The 19764-nt window shown below is 37.7% G+C and overlaps 1 protein-coding gene across 3 annotated transcripts in view; it reads left to right on the top strand.

Annotated features, from left to right (window-relative positions):
* Positions 1 to 19764, top strand: part of prkcg (protein kinase C, gamma) — an 82865-nt gene that overhangs the window by 27382 nt on the left and 35719 nt on the right. Inside the window, exons 3-7 of one of the 3 annotated variants that reach the window (XM_088326933.1) lie at positions 1096 to 1250; positions 5358 to 5424; positions 9914 to 10130; positions 17495 to 17526; positions 17625 to 17707. In XM_088326933.1, coding sequence (XP_088183059.1) covers positions 9919 to 10130; positions 17495 to 17526; positions 17625 to 17707 — 327 coding nt within the window. In that variant the 5' untranslated portion in view covers positions 1096 to 1250; positions 5358 to 5424; positions 9914 to 9918. Of the gene's footprint in view, positions 1 to 1095; positions 1251 to 5087; positions 5425 to 9913; positions 10131 to 17494; positions 17527 to 17624; positions 17708 to 19764 lie in introns of those variants that run through there. The other 2 variants (XM_088326930.1, XM_088326932.1) reach the window with 2 other exon arrangements.

Here is a 19764-nt window from a genome sequence, read left to right as displayed (position 1 = left end):
AATTATTTGCAGGTTCTCAACTAGAATCAAACTTCACCGAATGCAAGCAGAATAGAAACAAATATCTGAGTAAACATTGATTAAATGAATGGCTCATAATTTCCCCTTTTAAAGAATCAAAGAATAAAAAAACCAACCCTGGTTCTAAAAGCATTCCTCTTTGTAAGTGTTTAAAAAATAATCAGCATTCTTCATTGCAAGCGTTTAATAACTAAAAACGGCAAGCTATTAATAATGTGTGCAATTATGGCCAAAATAACTAATTACTCAAAGATGAAACCAGATCATTCATTGTAAGCAGGGAGAATGAAAACAAATATGCGGATAAAAAAAGGATTTTCTGATCATATGTATATTACATATAAGTAGTATTCACAGGTACCATATACTATTTTGTCACAAAATAGTCACTTTTTTATATACAATTTTAATGTTTATATTGGGCAGCATGGCGGCCGGATGGTTAGCGTGCCGCCCCATTGTGCAGAGGTCAATTCCAGCCACCGCGACCTTCCTTGTGCGGAATTTGCATGTTCTCCCCGTGCATGCGTTGGTTTGCCCCGGGCACTCCGGTTTCCTCCCACATTCCAAAAACATGCATGGTAGGTTGATGGCTGGTCCAAATTGTCCCTAGGTGTGAGTGAGTGAGCAGGTTGTGGGTCTCTATGTACCCTGCAACTGGCTGGCAACCAGTTGAGGGTGTCCCCTGCCCCCTGCCCGAAGATAGCTGGGATGGGCTTCAGCACCCCCGCGACCCTATTGAAGGGGTTTGGGACACAAAATATGCTCAATTTAATCGTGTTTAATTTACAGAAATGCTCTTTCAATTGTAGTTCTGTTTTCGTTCATTTTAGATTCTATTAATAATATTTCTCATGGCACATAATTCTCCTTTGCCCTTTCGGGAATTACCTATGTAATCATGTCCTCGTCCCTGTAAGATTTTTGTTACTGCATGATCAACAACGAACTGATTAAATGCCTTGTGTTTGTTCACACTTAGTTAGTTGCTTGTGTTGACAGTTTCCGCGCCGCCTGCCAAATGTCTCGTCTGACCGTCACGGAAGTTGTCTTTCCTTTTTTCTTTTCTGGCAGAAAGCGCAACAGATGAGGCTTCGTTTGTGAGGAAGCCAATCCAGGCACGTCCCGACGGGCAAACCATACAAGCAAAGAGCTTTCTTGGAGGCGACATGTTTTCCGGGAAGATATGATTACCTGGAGTGCCGCTTTGCCCTCCATTCCGCAGAGAGGTAACTCAATTTTGCTTAATTTCATCGAAGGCGACACCCAGGTAGCGGCCGGACGGTAGAGGAGCGCTTGTTAGGTTATAATGGATGCGGCTAATTGCCGGAGTGCCCGCAAAAATCAAAGGAATACATCAGACACATTTTCCATTCCATTAAGTTGTGTTCTGAGTTTAGTCATCTGAAAGAGATGGATACAAAAATTAAAATCAAGATGGTGTTAAATACATGTTCTAGCACTACAAAAATCTGCACTTTCAACAATTATCTTGAGGAAAACATAAATCAAATAAAAATTATACATATCATTTTTTACTACAAACAAATCTATAACGAATCATTAGAAAGAAATCATAAATATGTTTTATTACTTTACTGAAAAATAAAAGAAAGAAAATTTAACCTAGGAATCAAAAAATAATTTAGACAGAAAACATGTCTGCTGCTTTTTCAAGCACAGGACTGTCTTCGAAAATGATATTTTTAAACTACGGAGCACCAAACAGCCTCAAGCAGCACTAGAACAAGTTTAGCATATAGAGAAGTCCAATTTTGTTGGTGTTTTGGGTGCTGGTCACTGATGATTTTGTCGGTGCGGAGAGTTTTGTTGACATCATTGCTTTTAGAGTAACTTTAAATTGAAAATGAGTTGTGCAAAAGTTCGTAAAGCTGTTTTACGTATGGCAACATTATTGACGGATGGGCAGAGAAGGATTGGGGAGACTGTTTGGCCGATCAGAATGCAGAACACAATGCACAATGAAAATCAGCGAAAATAGCCAAACAGCAATATGTAAGGGGATTACTGTATTTTAGATACTGCATCAAATTTTGAAGTTGCTCAAAATAATTGAAAAAAAAAGAAAATAATTCTCCTTCCTAGACCGTTTGAACAAAGCCACTGGTCCACAGTTCACCTCTTGACTCACAAGCCTCACTGCGCCAGTATGCAAGGACGCATTACTCACTTATTTGTGACGGCAGACAGAGAGCATTCAGCCAAGAGAATACAAATGAAAAATCTGAGCCTAGCCAGCTGCAAAATGAAGTCAGTGTGCAAAAGTATATCTGTTTTTTTGCAAACGCAAAGCTTCTATCAGGTCCAATCAGCTGCCGGTTCCGCATGATTAACGTTGAAATGACATCAATCATTGGCAGACATCGCCGACCGGCATACTGATGACTTTGCGCTGGTGCTTTTTTATCCGGCTTGCTGACACCGTTTTGCTCTCTAACAATCTTGCTAATTATAATTGTTAATTAATTCTCTGCCCGCGTCCTCATCAGGAGACTAATAACCTACATTTCCATTAATTAGACCTTTGGCCTCTTCGCTGGCTTTGGCGGTCCCACTCCAATCCGGACCTCTGGCCCCCTTTTTCACGCCTGCCCCCTGCCCAGCCCTCTTCTCTGCTTTTGGTTGGCTTGAGACATAGTCACATTCAAAATGTAAATAATCGTGACCAAGCGTTTCGCCTAAAAGCAAAATGGGGTGAGTCAACACCATATGGGTAAGCTGTTGCAGGAGTCCACGAGTTAAATGAAAAAGCAAGAAAACTATTGTTCGAAATCCGTGGTCCCGATACTTTTGTGTACTTCAGACCAGTTTAATGTCAATTATTATTCTCGCGGCCCGGCTCAATAATAACTTAAGTTATAAAAACAATAACAATAATTCTACCTATAGTAATAACGACAAGCCTAATTTCACTGTGTAATCAATAGACCACTAGAAGGGTAGATGATATGGGAAAAGGCATTCAATTACATCTCATCCTCGCACTATTTTTACTCACTGTACCAAAAACAAATTTGTACTGGGAGTAAAAATAGTGTAATGATAAGATAATATATAAGGTATTTTCATATGTCAACTCCTGTACATTCCCATTTGTAGTGTTTAGGATTCAGAAGTCTCCCCGCTGCATTCCGGCTTGGTTTTCCGCTGCATCTGATCTTGTGCAAATGTGGTCAGTGGTCTTTTTCAGCTAATCAATTATTGCTCAAAAAGTTACTGTGAGGGTAAAAAACCGAGCATTATGAGCAAGAAGTAAGGGAACTTATTTTTCTTTCTGTGCAGCCCGGTTCAAACGACCCACTGTCTACTACCGGAATTAGCGTCGGGTGGTTCCTGGCCACTGTTTTAAATGTGGTTGGACTTTTGACACATACCGTATTTTTTTTCTGTTTTTAAGTTCTGCAAATCTTTGCGTACCTCGTGGAATTTCAACATCACTTTAAGAGCGTCAGCACACTCAAACCAATCAGACTACTGTTTGCTGTTTCCTGGGCACTGATTGGAGCCATGAAAGGTCTACATGACTAGTGATATACAAATTACCGCATATTACAGACTGTAAGGCAAAACTAAAAACCCCAAATTTGACTGAAATTTGAAAATGCAGTTTATAATCCAGAGCACCTCATAGGTAAGTAAAATCGTAAATGCATAATTACAACTAAATGCTTGAACATATGGTAAGCATTTATGAAAGAATTAGTTCATTTTAGTTTTAAAACCATAAACATGGCTGCATGGCTTCTGTTTAAGAGGTGTGATTGTACGTGGCTTGCCAGAAGCATGGGCTTACACTACTTATGGATGGATACAACTGTTGCATCGAATCTAAACAGACAGCGACAATTTTTGCCGTGAGTGCTGAAAATAAAACGAAAATGTCCCATAAACCGATACACATGGGGCTTTCTTAGCAAATAAACCAGAGTTATCCCAGATATTTTGTCTTTATAGAAGTCGACAATGATTTGTGGCATAAATATCACAGATGAGGGAAAAGTCCACAAAAGTTAACAGATTCCTTGTGTTAACCTATAGATCTAATTTATATTCTGTTCCATCTTGGCAGATATTCACTTCGTAAGGGTTGTTATTGACCGCAAAAATCGAGGGAATACTGTGCTGATATTTTATGGACTGCTAGATCTAAGTTCAAAAAAGAAAAAAAAACTGAATAAATAAAAGACATCATAAAAGTCAAATGAACATAAGTAATCCAGTTATGTCAGGAGTAATTCAACCCTCTTAATAGGATGGTTATCAGTTCACACATAACAATTTTGGATTTCTGTTGACGTTAACATGGCGTTGTAAAACCCGAACATTCTGAACTTTTCGCTGTATGAGAACTTATTAAATGAGCATCTATTTTAAATGAAGTTTCTGAAGCAGTTGGCACCTTATTAATGAGTAACAATTGTCGAGTGTGTTACGCTTGTACGGCTCGATTTGATGATGTGGTAAGCAGGAAGTATGTTAGCAATTCCTAGAGGAATCATAACCTTTGCCCTAACCCTAAGAGTGAACAGGGGAAGAGAAACATACACAAGAAAAAGTGGGTAGAGAAAGGGGAACCAATGGGATTGACCTTTACGTATTGTCTCAATAAGTATCAGCGAGAAACATGCTCCCTGAAGAAACCGCAACCAAGTGAGTTTCTTTTTTTTTTTTTAATGAACTGAAAATTTTTGACAGCTTTTGCTTATTTCACGGGCCTGTTGACCCACCAGCCGCCTTGTGGCCACGCTCGAGTTATTTCCGACAGTCTCCAGCCGTCCATATCGCTGCTCTTTTCTCTCAATCTGCCTTCCCTCCACTTTCAGCTTTTCTTTTCCTTCTTCCGTCTGCCACTCCAAGAAGAGAGCAAGAGGCATTTGGCACCGGGTCAACACCGGATCATGCATGGTGGCAAAAATGTCAGCCTTTGCCTTACCCGCCCCCCCTTTTCTTCACCTCTCTCAGCCCCTCTTGAGAGAAGTAACCCAGATTTTGAAATGAATCTCTCCCTCTCTCTCTCTCTCCCTCTCTTGTTGCTCTCTCTCGTTTCTTCCTCTCTCTTATCTTTCTGTCTTCTTGGTGAAAACAGGACCAATCTTGGAAAGCGAGTACCATCTTGTCCTCCTTACCCTGCCAGCGGGTTAACGGATATTTACAACTTCTATCTTTGGTTCCAGGAAGGCTTGAATCAAAAATCTCTCGCCGCATTGGGTCGAGAAAGCTTCCTTCTTCTTTTCATTTGCGCTGGCTCATTTCCTTTGTACTTTTTTTTTCTACTGTCCCTTCTTACATTTTTTTATCACCTGTGTGGAGTACAGGTGCAAAGTGAGGGCCGAAGAATAGAAAAAAGACACTCCCCATTTCTACCTGATCTTACGTTTCAAGGTACGTTCCTGATATGTTTTTGTGATTCTTATAAATAGCACTGTCCTAGTTTGCGCTTCCATTTTTTAACATCGTCATTCCATCACATCCAATGCTATAAGCTAAGCTAACAGACTGTTCCTTTGGAAAACTTCTTGTTCTAAATGTGACTTTTAATAAGGGCAAGTCATGAAATGAGGGACAGCGGGCTCTAATATTGGAGCAGGTGGTGAGGGTGTTGTCGACATGGCAACAGGGGGGATACAGTCGACATGGCGACCGGGGCGAGGGGCGGGGAGATGCGAGGGATGCCGAGAAAGCAAGAGAGTTTTTGGCAGACTGGACGAGAGCTATGTAGGACAGTTGTGTTAATTGTTCCGCGACTCTAGGTCTCTTAAGAGCGCTTTGCCGCTGTGCGAAAATTAACTTGTGTCTCCTTCATTATGTCCTCACTCGCCCTAAACCTGTCATGTTGCTGTTGCAGATACAAGGGAAAGTGTTTGCTTTTCCTTCTTTTTAAATGGCTCTCTATTTGGAGAGAGAAAAAAAGCATTTTTGTACATTTGACTTATGTTAGCTTATATCTTGTTCAAAGGTTCTATCAATGGAGCTAGATTGTTTGTTGAGAAAGTTTTTAGCTGGTCTGTGGTGCATTGTGGTTGTCATTGGTGGCAATTAAAGAAAGGCTCCTATAAACATTTTATTTTGAAATACCGATTGGAACTTTTGTATTGGTACAATCGTAATTCAAACCCTTGTCTGTTTTACCGATTAATTTTATAGGATTTGCAAAAAGTGCCAAAACTGAAGTAAACAGTGAACCAAGCTTACAATGTTTTTACGTTATGACTTAGAATACAAGGTGGCAAACGATCACCTTATTTTGCTACTTTGCTTTTTCCCCACTATACCACATCGACAAAAAATTATTTACCCATGCCCAAAAATGTCCAAAATTCAAACTTTGCTGTGTATCTCCATATAACTATTGCCTCTTACATCTAAAATGCCTGTTTTCTATTGGTCGATGGCTACAAGATGCTATTGGTTTGGGTTACGGATTAACGAGGATGCTCAAATGTTGTTGGAAGAATTGCTCCTCAACGCTTTTCTCTGTCTTTGTTAAATTCAGAATCTCGTGTAACAAACTTTAATTTGTATCAGTATTGATGCTAAGACTTGGAGTGACGCTAAATAGACAAGCAATAACATTATGATTGTGGAAAGGATTATCAAGAAATACAAAGAAATCACGAGCCTTGTTACCAATGCTAAGTAAAATGGCCATAACCAATTTATGATCAGGAAAAATATTAAGAATAAGTAAGCAATTAAAACAACAAAATTCTAAGGGTAGGCTTCAAAATTAGTTTTAATTTTAACCCACCGTATATAAGATTTGTATTTCTTTTTGCCTGGGATACCAGGGGTTTGGAATTGCAATAAGCTTCTATCCCCCGCCACATGACAATTTTACCTAATGATCCCCACCAGAATAGATTCATGTCATATTCCAGGGTTGTACTGTTGTTTTAATGTGTAGAAAAGGTATCGATATATTCAGCATTACATTATAAACTTGTTAAAATCTAGTAACAAGTTTGCAGGTGAATTATAGACACACTAGTCACAACCAGGACCAACTGTTTGCCGCATTTGGGTCAGGCAATTTCTTTAGTTTCCTTTCCAAGTTATCAAGGTAGCCTCTGAGAAGGCTGTTCTGCTTTTTGTCAACTTTGGGGAGAGGAGTCCCCGACAGTTTGGTTATTCAGTGATGCTTAAAAGTCCACGAATACAGATGCTCACCCACACACTACACCGCCTACTGCGAAAGGTGTTACTTGGCCAGTGATGGTGTTAAGAAGACTCTCATCCCACAAAATACTGTTTTCCCTTTTCAAATGCGTAATGTAAACGGGCCATCTATGAAAATGATATTTTGAGGCAATTATTTATTTCATACATACGCATTGACTCAACTTAGTACACAATCTTGGTCTGTACATTTGGTTGTCATGATTTATGGTGTGCAACTTTTCTTACCACTATATTAGGTATCTGTAGCATGTTATGTAGTACACAAAAGTGGAGGTTTAGGTAGCTGAAAAAAATCTGTCCTACCAGTTTTGATCATTTTTAAGAATTATTTATGTATTTATTTATTTGTTTTTACTTTACTCTTGGGGGGTATTTTTACTGCAAAAATAATGCTTAAAGCCCCAGTTGCTTATATTTGATGGCACTGTATTGTCTTATGCAAACAAAAAACATTCCAAGAGAGTGTAGAAGCAAGATGTCAGACAAACATGGTGGCGACTTCTAGATAGGGATTCCGCTATGCAAAAAAAAAATACAAAATTCTCGATTTAAAATTTTTCAAAGAAATATTACACACTGTCACTTTAAAATGCGGTTGAAAGAAAAAGCTATTCAAAATTTGTAAAATGATTTCATGTGTTTTTCATCTCAACTCATTAGCTACACCGATTTGTAAAAAAAAAAAAAACTTGATTTTAATGTTATTTATTTTAATGTTATTCTTTTTTTTTATTCTTTTTTAAATATTTTTTCCTCATTCTTTTTATGAATACAATAATGCTTAAAATAAAGTACGAAAGGAAAACTACTTAAAATCTTCAAAATGATTAGATGTGTTTCCAATTCTTAAAAAAAATAAAGCATGTTCTATTCATTTTAAGGAATTTTATTTTTAATTTTTCTTCAGGTAATAATAGTATTTTTAATTGCTACAAAAATGCTTAAAGTGTACGATAGTAAAAAAAAGAAGTTATTTAACATCCACAAACATTGGAGATGAGAGAGAGAGAGAGTAAATACTTGAGTTAAAAATTTGATTTATTTTATCAAAATATTTTTTGAATTACTTCAAACCAAGAACAACAATATTTTGAAGTGATGAGCGAAATTATTTGCCAGTGAAACATTCTCTTATTTACAGAGTAATAGGGCATAATGTAATTATTATAATAAAGACAAACAAATCACAATTACTATACCTAACATAAAATGTAATATGTCTATGCTGATTCACTCATTATAAAAGAAACAACAGTGGAAAGACCATTTTTGCCACACAAATATAAATATCTGTTTTATATATCTATATGTATCTATATATATCTATATATATATCTATATATATATATATATATATATATATATATATATATATATATATATATATATATATATATATATATATATATATATATATATGACCTTGTTTCTTTCCTGGGAATAAATTTGCCGCACCTCGACAAATAAATATTTTCAGGCCTCGGAGGAGGACAGCGTGAGGTCAAAACGGAAATAAAGTACTTATGTAATAATGATTTCACGCTCGGGTAACAATACTGTACTCGCTTCCACCTCTACTAAATCTCACAAACGGTTTGATGACGTGCGGTTTCTGCTCTGCCTCTAATAGCTTCCGCCGCAAATGTGGTGTAAACCACAAAGTCAGGGTTATAACTTGATAATTATCTTTTGCTGGATCTCACCATAATCTGGTTTTATCTCCATCGCCTTCATCTTTGTGTTTGACTCTCTTCTTGAGGATCAATCCTGTCAAATGTAGAAATAAATGTACAAATAAATAAATACCTAGAAACGTATGCCATATAAATAAATGAACACATAGACAGATCACGTGATACCTAATTATATGACATGAATGCAATTGATTCATATATTTTTGGCAACAAGTTGGCAACGCCATGGCCCTCTAGGAAGCCTAGGGAAACGTCACCAGTTTCACAAACAATGGTTGGCTAGGGGGCAGTAATGGAAGTATCACCACAATGATGCAAAGAAAAAAATCTCTGAGCCCACTGTTCTGTCGAACAGACATCTTTTCTCCCTCAAAGAAAAAAAACGCATCCAGAAATACGGCATGATAAGCTGGATATTCAGCATTAGCTTTGATGGCGATAGAAAATAACTTCTTGATGTAACTGAGATGCACGGATAATCTGTACGCAGAGTAATTGTAATCTTCTTGAGGAAAGAAGGGAGGATGGATTTTGTGCACCAATAAAAAACATTTTTGGTGATTAAAATGTGGCTATATGCCTAAATAAAATAGCAATTTCATGAGGTGATTATTGACGCTCTTTTATGTATCAAAACTGCTGCTGCAGTAAATTTTGATAGCTACAAAAAAGTTATTGAGGGTTGGATTAATTCAAACGTAGAACTACTGAAGGCTTAGGTGTAAAATGCATGGCCTGCCACTGATGTTTTGCGATTGTGGTCAGCGAAATTTTCGACTGATTGATTATTGTGCAAATATGGTAATATACCACCATAACACTTTGTGTATAACACAAACCCAAACTTATTGTCTAGGTAAAAAAAATGCGCCATGTACAAACAAATATGGTATACATTAATTTCTACATATGGCCGGATCGGTCTTCTTTGCCCTCCTTGTACTCTCACCTCGTCCCACATTCAAGGTCTCTCTATCCATCTCTCCTCCCCTTCGCAGGCCCCATGTCAGCCCCCGTGCCCCCATCGCCGTTGACCTCCCCGGTGTCGGCCGGCCCCCCGCTGCCTATGCCCACGTCGCCCCCACCCCGGGTGCCTGTCTTCCAGAGGAAGGGGGCCCTAAAACACAAAAGGATCGTGGAAGTCAAGGACCACCAGTTCACGGCTCGCTTCTTCAAGCAGCCCACCTTCTGTAGCCACTGCACCGACTTCATCTGGTAAATAGGGGTGGGCGATACAGGAATTTTGGTAGCGATCCAATACAAGTAAATACAGGGTAGTGTCGATCAATACCGATACAATATTGATACCTTTTGTTTAAAATATTTTCGTAAATATATAGTATACATACAGAATATATATATATATATATATATATATATATATATATATATATATATAATTATAACTGAGTGCAAAGAGCCTTTATAATTCTTCTTCCACCGTATCTATCTGCTTTTATCATACATTTAGTAACACTGTTCACAACACATTAGGAAGAAGGAATTGGAGAGAGCAGGGGACAGGGGGGTTAAGTGTTAATTTCATGCTTCTCCCCATCATTTTTCATTAGTGTGGCATGAAAATGGTGAAAGTAAGACTAGGCCCGTTTCAAATACAGTCCAAAAGCCAACCGAAACTCCCAAAAAGATGAGTTTATTTGAGTCCAACGCAAATAAAGAATTAAGTGTCTCTTACTGGCTCTGTTTACAGTTTTTTGTTCAGAAACAGTAACATGTTTATTTTGTAGTTCATTTTAGCTGCAGCTCGTTGCTCTCTGCAGGGTCTGCTTTTTACAGGTGTTTATGTAAATTCTTGGTGTCACAATAGCAGGCCACTTTACCACACAAATCACACCTGGCATTGTACTTTTCTGTCGTTGAAAAAAAACCTCCACAGTTTCCTGCGCTTACAATTTTTCCCGTGTTTTTACTTTCTGGGAGGGGTGGTCACATAGATTGGTCCCTCTCTTCTGCCTGGCAGGCAGGATGCAGCAGCAGGTCAGATAGTAACGGGTGCTTAAAGTGTGCCATTCAATCACATATTGAGGCATAAACTTAGAGAGGGGCCAAGGGTGCTTAGTAAGAGAGAAAAGGACTGCGCTATATACATAGAGAAGCGGTTCTTACAGGAAATTGATTGAAGAAGGAAGTATCGATACCAGGATAATGGTATCGATCCGTTGCTATTACCATATTTTCTAGTCTATAAGTCGCTACGGAGTATAAGTGGAACCAGCCAAAAAATGCATAACTAAGAAGGAAAATACATCGTTCTGTAGTATAATACGCATTTTTGGGGGGAAATTTATTTGATAAAACCCAATGCCAAAAACATACATGTCACCTTAAAGGCAATTTAAAATTAAAGAGTCTGAATAAGTGCGTACGGTATACGAACGTAACATGATCGTCAAGCCAGTTAATCTCAGTAACAACATAAGAACACATAATTCTAGCGTAAATAACATACTTACCAAACTATTTTGTTCACTTGAAATTTTCATCCTTGTTGTCACTATCACGGTAAACAATCTGACCGCTTCCACCTTCCGCTTCTAGGTCGCTTACGTCAGACTCATCGTCACCTTCACTTTTTACTTTTCGGCTGCATATTTCCCTATTTGCAGCTTGTTATCTGCAGAATATGATTTTCTTTTTGGTGCCATTTTTGTTCAGTTTTTTTCATCTTGCTCGAAATTGATTTTTATACAAAGTGCAAATTATCTGTGCTGAACATTTCCGAAAAAAAATAGATACAAAGTCATTTTAGTGACATATGCTGGGAGGGGCATTATTCGGCACAACTCGGTAAGAAATGACCAACACAAGCCCAGAGCGCCTTCTTGTGGTTTATTGTGAAAATAACATGTGAAATGATATACCCAGTAATAATGTGTCAATGGTTTCACAGATAAGTCTCACTTTAGTTTAAGTTGCGCCCCCGGCCAAACAATGAAAAAGATCTATGACTTAAAGTCCAAAAAATACGATTCTTGTTTAGTATCAATAAAATCGATATTTGGATTGATCCAGCCACCCCTATCTGTCAAAAAATGGCCCGGAATTTTCTATCCGCCTCCTCGGGCGACCTACTACCACATATTTTCTTTCTCTCTCGCTTTCTGCAAAAAGCCTGTGCGCTGATCAAATAAGCTCTCCTCGAGCTGAAGCCCACACGAAAGAACAAATTGATTTCAAAGCAGTTCAAAGAGACACTTGATTAGAACCAGCTAACCGTACATGTTCACACATGATTTCAACAGCTAACTTTCACTGATGAAACAACCATATGTATCAAACTCATGGCCCATGGGCCAAATATGACCCGCCACATAATTGTATGTGGGCTGCGAGACAATGCTGAGAGAAGCTTAAGAAGAAAATGAGCTTCAAACAAAAACTTGCAGTTGTAAATACGTCCACTAAATGTTGCCAAAGCAAAGCACCACTCCTTTGCTGCCTACAATAAATCAACCATAGAACATTGTTGTTGTTTTTTTTACTTGAAATAATAGCCACGGACAAGCTGTTTAAGGCGACACTAAGAATACAATATTAAAATAAATAGCACTTGAGTTTCTTTGCAGAAGTTTAAAGAAGCTTTAAGTTCTATCTATTGTAGATATGAAATCTAATGGTGACGTTTCAATATTTAGGTAAACATTTTTATTAAAAAACAAATAAAAAAGATGAGACTTTTAAATCATTAAATTAATCATTTAAATTAGTGTTTGCATCTTATTTTTGTCACTTTTCAGTCCGTATGAGTTTCCCTGGGTTGAATGAACAGTGGTGGTAATGAATTCAATTGTTGTTTTGTTTGTTTGTTTTTTAAATGCACAGTTGATAAACATTGAAAGAGATGAAACTTTGATGAAGGATAACAAATTTTGAGAGGAAAATAAATCGTTTTTTAATCAAATCTTGAATGCCTGAATTATACTTTAATTGTGAGCCTCCAAAATACCTGCAGCGCTTCAGCAAAGGACCACTTTTTATGCCATTAATTTACTAGTCTGGCCCCTGTCGGAATAATTGGACACAATGAGTTGGAAACACCTCTTTTAGAAGATAAAGTAAAGAAGAGTTCATACTGTTTTTGTCTCCCAGACATGTCTGCGATCTTTGACGTCTTTGTAGAGCTGAAAAATAAAGGAAATAAAATCAGTTTTGGGCTTCATTAGTATCAAAGCGTTTCTGCACACCATATAAGTAGCTCTTAAAAGTTTGTTTTTTGAGGAAATAAAATAATTGATGACCAAATCAGCATTGTACAGCTTTTAAACAATAAATGAAAGTGTAAACTTTAAACAACCAAAGCTAATTACAGAGCTTGAACAATAAAATCATTGATATCGTAAAAATGTAATGTGACCAACGTAAAACCATCTACTATTAGCAGCAGAAAACATTGAAGGTCCGTTTTAAGAAATATTATTTCAAGCGCTAATTATCTTTAAAGAAACATGATGACGTCTCCTATATTCATTTGCGATCATTGAATTGTTTTTAAGGCTTGAACCGTAAAAACATTCATGTTTTTTGCATCAAAACGTTATCTAACATAACACAAGTACCTATTTTTTTTGAGGAAATTAATTCATCGATGAGATGAGAAAATCAACATTGTACCGCTGTTAATTTTTAAAAAGACTGAAAACAAACAACTAAAAACAAAAGAAAAGTCAGCTTTAGATATTGAGGAGGCTTTCTTGCTTCATTTTCCTGAATAAAAATGCCATGCGTAAACCAATCAACCATTAGCAATAGAAAACAGAAATATGAAAGGCCAGCTCTCAACATTATTTTAAAGGCTAACTTTCAAAAAACAAACTTTTAAACATTGAAGTAAAGAAAATTTCTTCCTGTTTTTGTCGCCAAGACACATTTGGGATCATTGAAGTCTTTATAGAGCTGAAAAATAGAGCAAATAAAGTCAGTTTTTGGCTAGATTAGCATCAGAACGTTAGCTAACGGTAAACAGCTAGCTTTTAAAAGTTCGATTTTTAAGTATTCTAATTCATTCAAAAGGTAATAAATAAATAAACAAATAACAATTGTATAAGTCTTTAAACATCAAATAACACTGCAAGCTTACAACTAAAGACGTTTTCAGAACTTAAACAGTAATAAACAGCCGTCAGCATTCAAAAATGGAGGAGACTTTATTGCTAGTACTTCCTGGTTATTCAAGGCACGTGACCAAGCAAAACCAATCAACTATTAATCACAGAAAACATGGAAAGTCATGTTTTTAGTTACACTACCATCAGAATGTTAGCTAGCACAATACAACTAGCTTGTAAAACTTTTTTTTAAGGAAATTAAAAAAAAGATGAGTGAATAAGCATTGTGTCTCTTTTGAAAATAAAAATAAAAATGTATACTTAAAACCAGGGCTTTAGGAATAAACAAGGGTAGTTAGCATTTAAAAATATGGAGGAGGGTTTGATGCTAGCACTTCCTAAATATTTTTGTCCTGTTACCAAGCTAAACCGACTATAGACAAAAAAAAAGGAAATCCAGCAGTAGGAAACCTACGATGGCAAAATGCTAAGATACACTATGACGTGATACTTTCCAATATGAATATGCATTTATGTGTATCGTTTGTCAGCTTTAAAATTAATAAAAATGGAAACAGTGGTGCTTTGAGGTACAAGTCATGCCCGTGTTTTTCACATGAAATAAGATAATAGAAATTCGTTGACTCTGTTTAAAGTAACCCAAAACTCAACAGATTGGATTTTGAGGGAGAGCAGATGGATTTTTCAAGACGCTGAAAAGAGCCCGTGAAGCAAAATATTTTAGCTCAACATATGGCGAGGCTGTAAATTGGAGGACGCTTGGCGCATGAACCGGCAGCCTCCGGGTAGTTTCCAAGATATTCCGACCACTTGGCCGCCATCTTGGCTACACAAAACTCTTTCAAATACATTTTGATTCTGAAAAAGAAACACATTGAATCTGGCCCGCGAGACAACGCTGAGGGAAGCGCAAGAGAAAAACGAGCTGCAGGTTGAAATATGACCACTTGATGTTGCCAAAGCCAGGTGCCTCTCACAAATGCTCTACTTGTATTTCTCTCTCTCTCTCTCTCTCTCTCTCTCTCTCTCTCTCTCTCTCTCTCTCTCTCTCTTCCTCTCCCTTTCTCTCACTCTATATATCTCTCTCTTTGACTCACTATGTCTCTCTTTTTCTCTTTCTTTGTTCCATTTTGTCTCTTTCTCTCTCTGTGTCTTTTTACCTTCTCTTGCTCTCTCTTCCTTTTTCCTTTTATCTCTCCTTTCTCTCTTTATCTCTCTCTCTTGCTTTCCCCCTTCTCTTTCTCCCCTTCTCTCTTTCTCTCCCTTTCTTCTCTCCTCTCTTTCTTTCTATTTCTTTTTGGATTTCTTTCTTTCTATCGCTTTCTTTCTCCATCTCTCACTATTTCTCTTTTTATCTTGTTTCTCAAATGATCTCTCTCGCTCTCTCTTCTCTCTTCCTCTCTTTCTCACTTTCTCTCTTTCCTTGTCCCACACTTTCTCATTTTCTCTACCTATGTTTCTCTTATATCTTTCTCTCTTTTTTTCTATCTCTGTAATCTACCAGTCCGGCCCCCGAGAGATTGTATTTTCTATCGTATGGCCCCCGAGGTAAGATCGGTTCTACACCCCCGCACTAGACCAATTGAAAATGGAATATTGGATATCTGGAGCAGCCTGAATGAAGCTTTTACATGCGTAGAGACAAACAAACATCCCCGCATATATGTTTTTGTACGTGGCCTGCCAAAAGCAGACTTACACTATGTATGGGTGAGTACAACTTTACTCACCCATATCCCACTGTATATACAGATGGATACACCTGTGGCCTGCATGGGGAGGGTCATCATTATGAAAATAAGTGTGGTTTCTGCGTTTATTTATTAATATAGTTTAACCGCAATCCTTCTACTTGTGTGTTTACAAGATTTGCACATAGGTAGGTTCACAAAAGCATAGACTTACAATATACACTGAAGGATATAAATGAGACATCCATTATCTATGGATAGATTTACACGCACAAGCAACATCATTACAAAAATAGACATTCTCTTTGGTTTAACTCTATAGCTCTATCACTGCTTCTCATTTGTTACTAACATTTGCTTGTATGTGACCTCCCCCCAAAAAATACGCTATATATTAATGGATACAATTGTGTCATCCACAATAAATGGATGGATATACCTGTGGCAAGCATGAGCAACATAATAACGAAAATAGATGTTGTTTCCCCGTTTGAATTTTGACATTATTAAAGCCCGGGTCTTCTAGTGTGTTAACAGTATGAGCTCATAGGGGTTTTCCCAAAAGCATGTACTAACAATATATATTGATGGATACAGCTGTAACATCCAATAGATGTATCTATACAATATATGGATGAATACACTTGCGGCAAGCATGTGAGACAACTCATCTCATCTCATTAGCTGCACCGCTTATCCTCAGTAGGGTCGCGGGGGTGCTGGAGCCCATCCCAGCAATTATCGGGCAGTGGGCAGGGGACACCCTGAACTGGTTGCCAGCCAATCGCAGGGCACACAGGGACAGACAACTCGCTCGCTCATTCACACCTAGGGACAATTTGGACCGGCCAAACCACCTGAAATGCATATCTTTGGAGTGTGGGAGGAAAACGGAGTGCCGGGAGGAAACCCACGCAAGCACGGGGAGAACATACAAACTCCGCACAGTAGCTGGTAGCTGGATTTGAACCCACACAGGAGGTTCCCAAGACTTCAGAACTGTGCCGCACACGCGCTAACCACTGTGCCGCCGTGCTGCCCCGTGTTAGACATAATTAGTAAAATAGAAGTTGCTTCTGCGTTTGACTTTTGACATTAATCATAGCTCCACTATTGCATCTGTTTACAAAATGTGCTATTACATGCCTAGCCAAAAGTATAGACTTACACTATACATAGATGCATACAACTGTTGCGTTATAAGCTTGGGGGGCCGAAAATAGGAGGGAAATGGTTCAGAGAAATCAACCAATACACATGAGGCTGTTTAGGAAGTAAGCCGGGATTTACATACTACAAGTCCCACAGTGGTTTCCGGCATTAAAATATCCCGGATGAGGGGAACTCATGATACTAATGATACATTTTCATTGTAGTGATAACAGTAGTTAACTCTTACTTCACAAAACTGAAATAATTTATTATTGTTATTATTAAGAGTATTACTTTTAGACTTTTATTATATTATGATGGATAAGAGTTAATTAACGCGTCATAACCGGTTCTCTCGTGCTCCCTGCCGGTCAGAAGTAGAAAGTCCCTCACGTGCTTCATTGTGCGAACATCTTTTTTTTCCATTTACTCGTTCCTCCCCCCTCCAAGCACGTCTTATTTGTCTTCCAAGACGGTTGCTGAGTAGACTCTTTGCTTAATCGATGCTTTTAATTATTCAATTAAAGCAAGTGAGGAGAAACTGGGGAAAAGGAAAAAAAGACGGGTTTGCTTTTTTTGTTTGTTCATCGCAGAAACTCACTCATTCCTTTATTAAAATTCATTTTTTATTGTCTCCTTTCACCTGCAGGGGAATCGGCAAACAGGGTTTCCAATGTCAAAGTACGACACCCGTCGATATTGGTCTTTTCATCTCCTCGGACGACTTGCTGACTTCAGAGTTTCTCTCCTTTTTCCTTTCTCTCTTTTTTTTCCACTAGTTTGCAGTTTTGTGGTGCACAAAAGATGTCACGAATTTGTGACCTTCACCTGTCCCGGCTCGGTGACGGCCCCCCGTCCTGACGTGAGACGGCTCGGTTTCGTATTTGCACGCTTGGACGCGTTCCTTGCCAAAGGCGGTTATAGACGTCAGCAAAATCGAATTTTTTTGCTGCCGTTGACGGTCATGAAAGTCATACTTAACTCATTCCCTGCCATTGAAAACTATAGACGTCAAAATTGCATTGAACTCATTTCCTGGTATTGACGGCTATAGACGGCAGTTACATCAAATTCCTTCAACGCCATTGACAGCTCTCGACGTCAGGGAAATTGAACTTTTTCCCTGCCACTAAAGACATCAACTTTATATTTGACCATTTCGTTGTCATTGAAAATGCATTGAATTTATTCGCTGTCATTGGCAACTTTAAATGTCATAGCTATCCTGAACTTAATTGTTGTCGTTGACTGCTATTGATGTCAGTGAAATTGAACTCCCATGACACAGTTGAAGGCTATAGACTTCAAAGTTCTTTGAAACTTATTCGCTGCCGTTGACAGTTAGACCTAAAAATTGCATTGAACTTGTTCTCTGTCATTGACTGTTACAAACGTCAAAGTTACATTAAACTTGTTCATTGCCAATAACTGATAAAGACGTCATCAAAATTTATTTTTTTTGCTGTTGTAGGCGGTCAAACACATCTACGTAATATTTTACTTATTCCCTGCCATTGAAAAGTATAGACATCAAAATTGCATTTAACATATTTCCTGGTATTGAGAGCTATAAACACCAGTTAAATCAAACTCCTTCATTGCCATTGACAGCTTTCGACGTCAGTAAAATTGAACTCCTATGACACAGTTGAAGGCTATAGACTTCAAAGTTCTTTGTAACTTATTCGCTGGCGTTGACAGTTATAGACCTAAAATTGCATTGAACTTGTTCTCTGTCATTGTCTGTTACAAACGTCAAAGTTACGTTAAACTTGTTTGTTGCCAATGACTGTTATAGACGTCATCAAAATTGAATTTTTTGCGGTCAAAGACATCCAAGTCATATTTTACTTATTCCCTGATGTTGAAAAGTATAGACATCAAAATTGCATTTAACATGTTTTCTGGTATTAGCGGCTATAAACGTCAGTTAAATCAAACTCCTTCATTGCCATTGACAGCTATTGACGTCAGGAAAATTGAACTTTTCTGCTGCCATTGACAGCTATAGACGTCAGCGAAATTGAACTCCTATGACACAGTTGAAGGCTATAGACTTCAAAGTTCTTTGCAACTTATTCGCTGGCGTTGACAGTTATAGACCTAAAATTGCATTGAACTTGTTCTCTGTCATTGTCTGTTACAAACGTCAAAGTTACGTTAAACTTGTTCGTTGCCAATGACTGTTATAGACGTCATCAAAATTGAATTTTTTGCGGTCAAAGACATCCAAGTCATATTTTACTTATTCCCTGATGTTGAAAAGTATAGACATCAAAATTGCATTTAACATATTTTCTGGTATTAGCGGCTATAAACGTCAGTTAAATCAAACTCCTTCATTGCCATTGACAGCTATTGACGTCAGGAAAATTGAACTTTTCTGCTGCCATTGACAGCTATAGACGTCAGCGAAATTGAACTCCTATGACACAGTTGACGGCTAAAGACGTCAAAGTTATTTTTAACCTATCCACTGCCGTTGAAAGTTAGAGATCTAAAAATCTTATTGAACTTGTTCGCTGTCATTGATGGCTATAAATGTCAAAGTTACATTGAAGTCATTTGTTCTCAATAACGGCTATAGACGTCAGTGGAATTGAATAATTTGGCTACCATTGACTACTAAAGAGATCGAAGTTTTATTTCATTTACTCACTGCTATTACTAGTTATAGAGAAAAATTGTATTGAACCTATTTACTTTTACTAATATATGTCAGTTACATCGAACTTGTTTCTTGCCATTAACGGCTATAGAGTCAAATTTGTTGTAAAAGAAAAAAACTGTGTAAAAATTATAATTAATCCATTCACTCACAATGACAGCTATAGGCATCAATTGATCAAAGACGTAAAAGTTACATTGAACCCCTTTGTTGTCTTTGACTGTTATAGACGTCAGTAAAGTCTTCGGCTG

This window comes from Urocampus carinirostris, chromosome 2 (genome assembly GCF_059441175.1).
Source record: "Urocampus carinirostris isolate Australia breed hairy pipefish chromosome 2, RoL_Ucar_1.0, whole genome shotgun sequence".
Classification (NCBI taxonomy): Eukaryota; Metazoa; Chordata; class Actinopteri; order Syngnathiformes; family Syngnathidae; genus Urocampus; species Urocampus carinirostris.
Note: the sequence above shows the minus strand (reverse complement) of the source record. Positions and strands in the feature narration are given on the sequence as shown.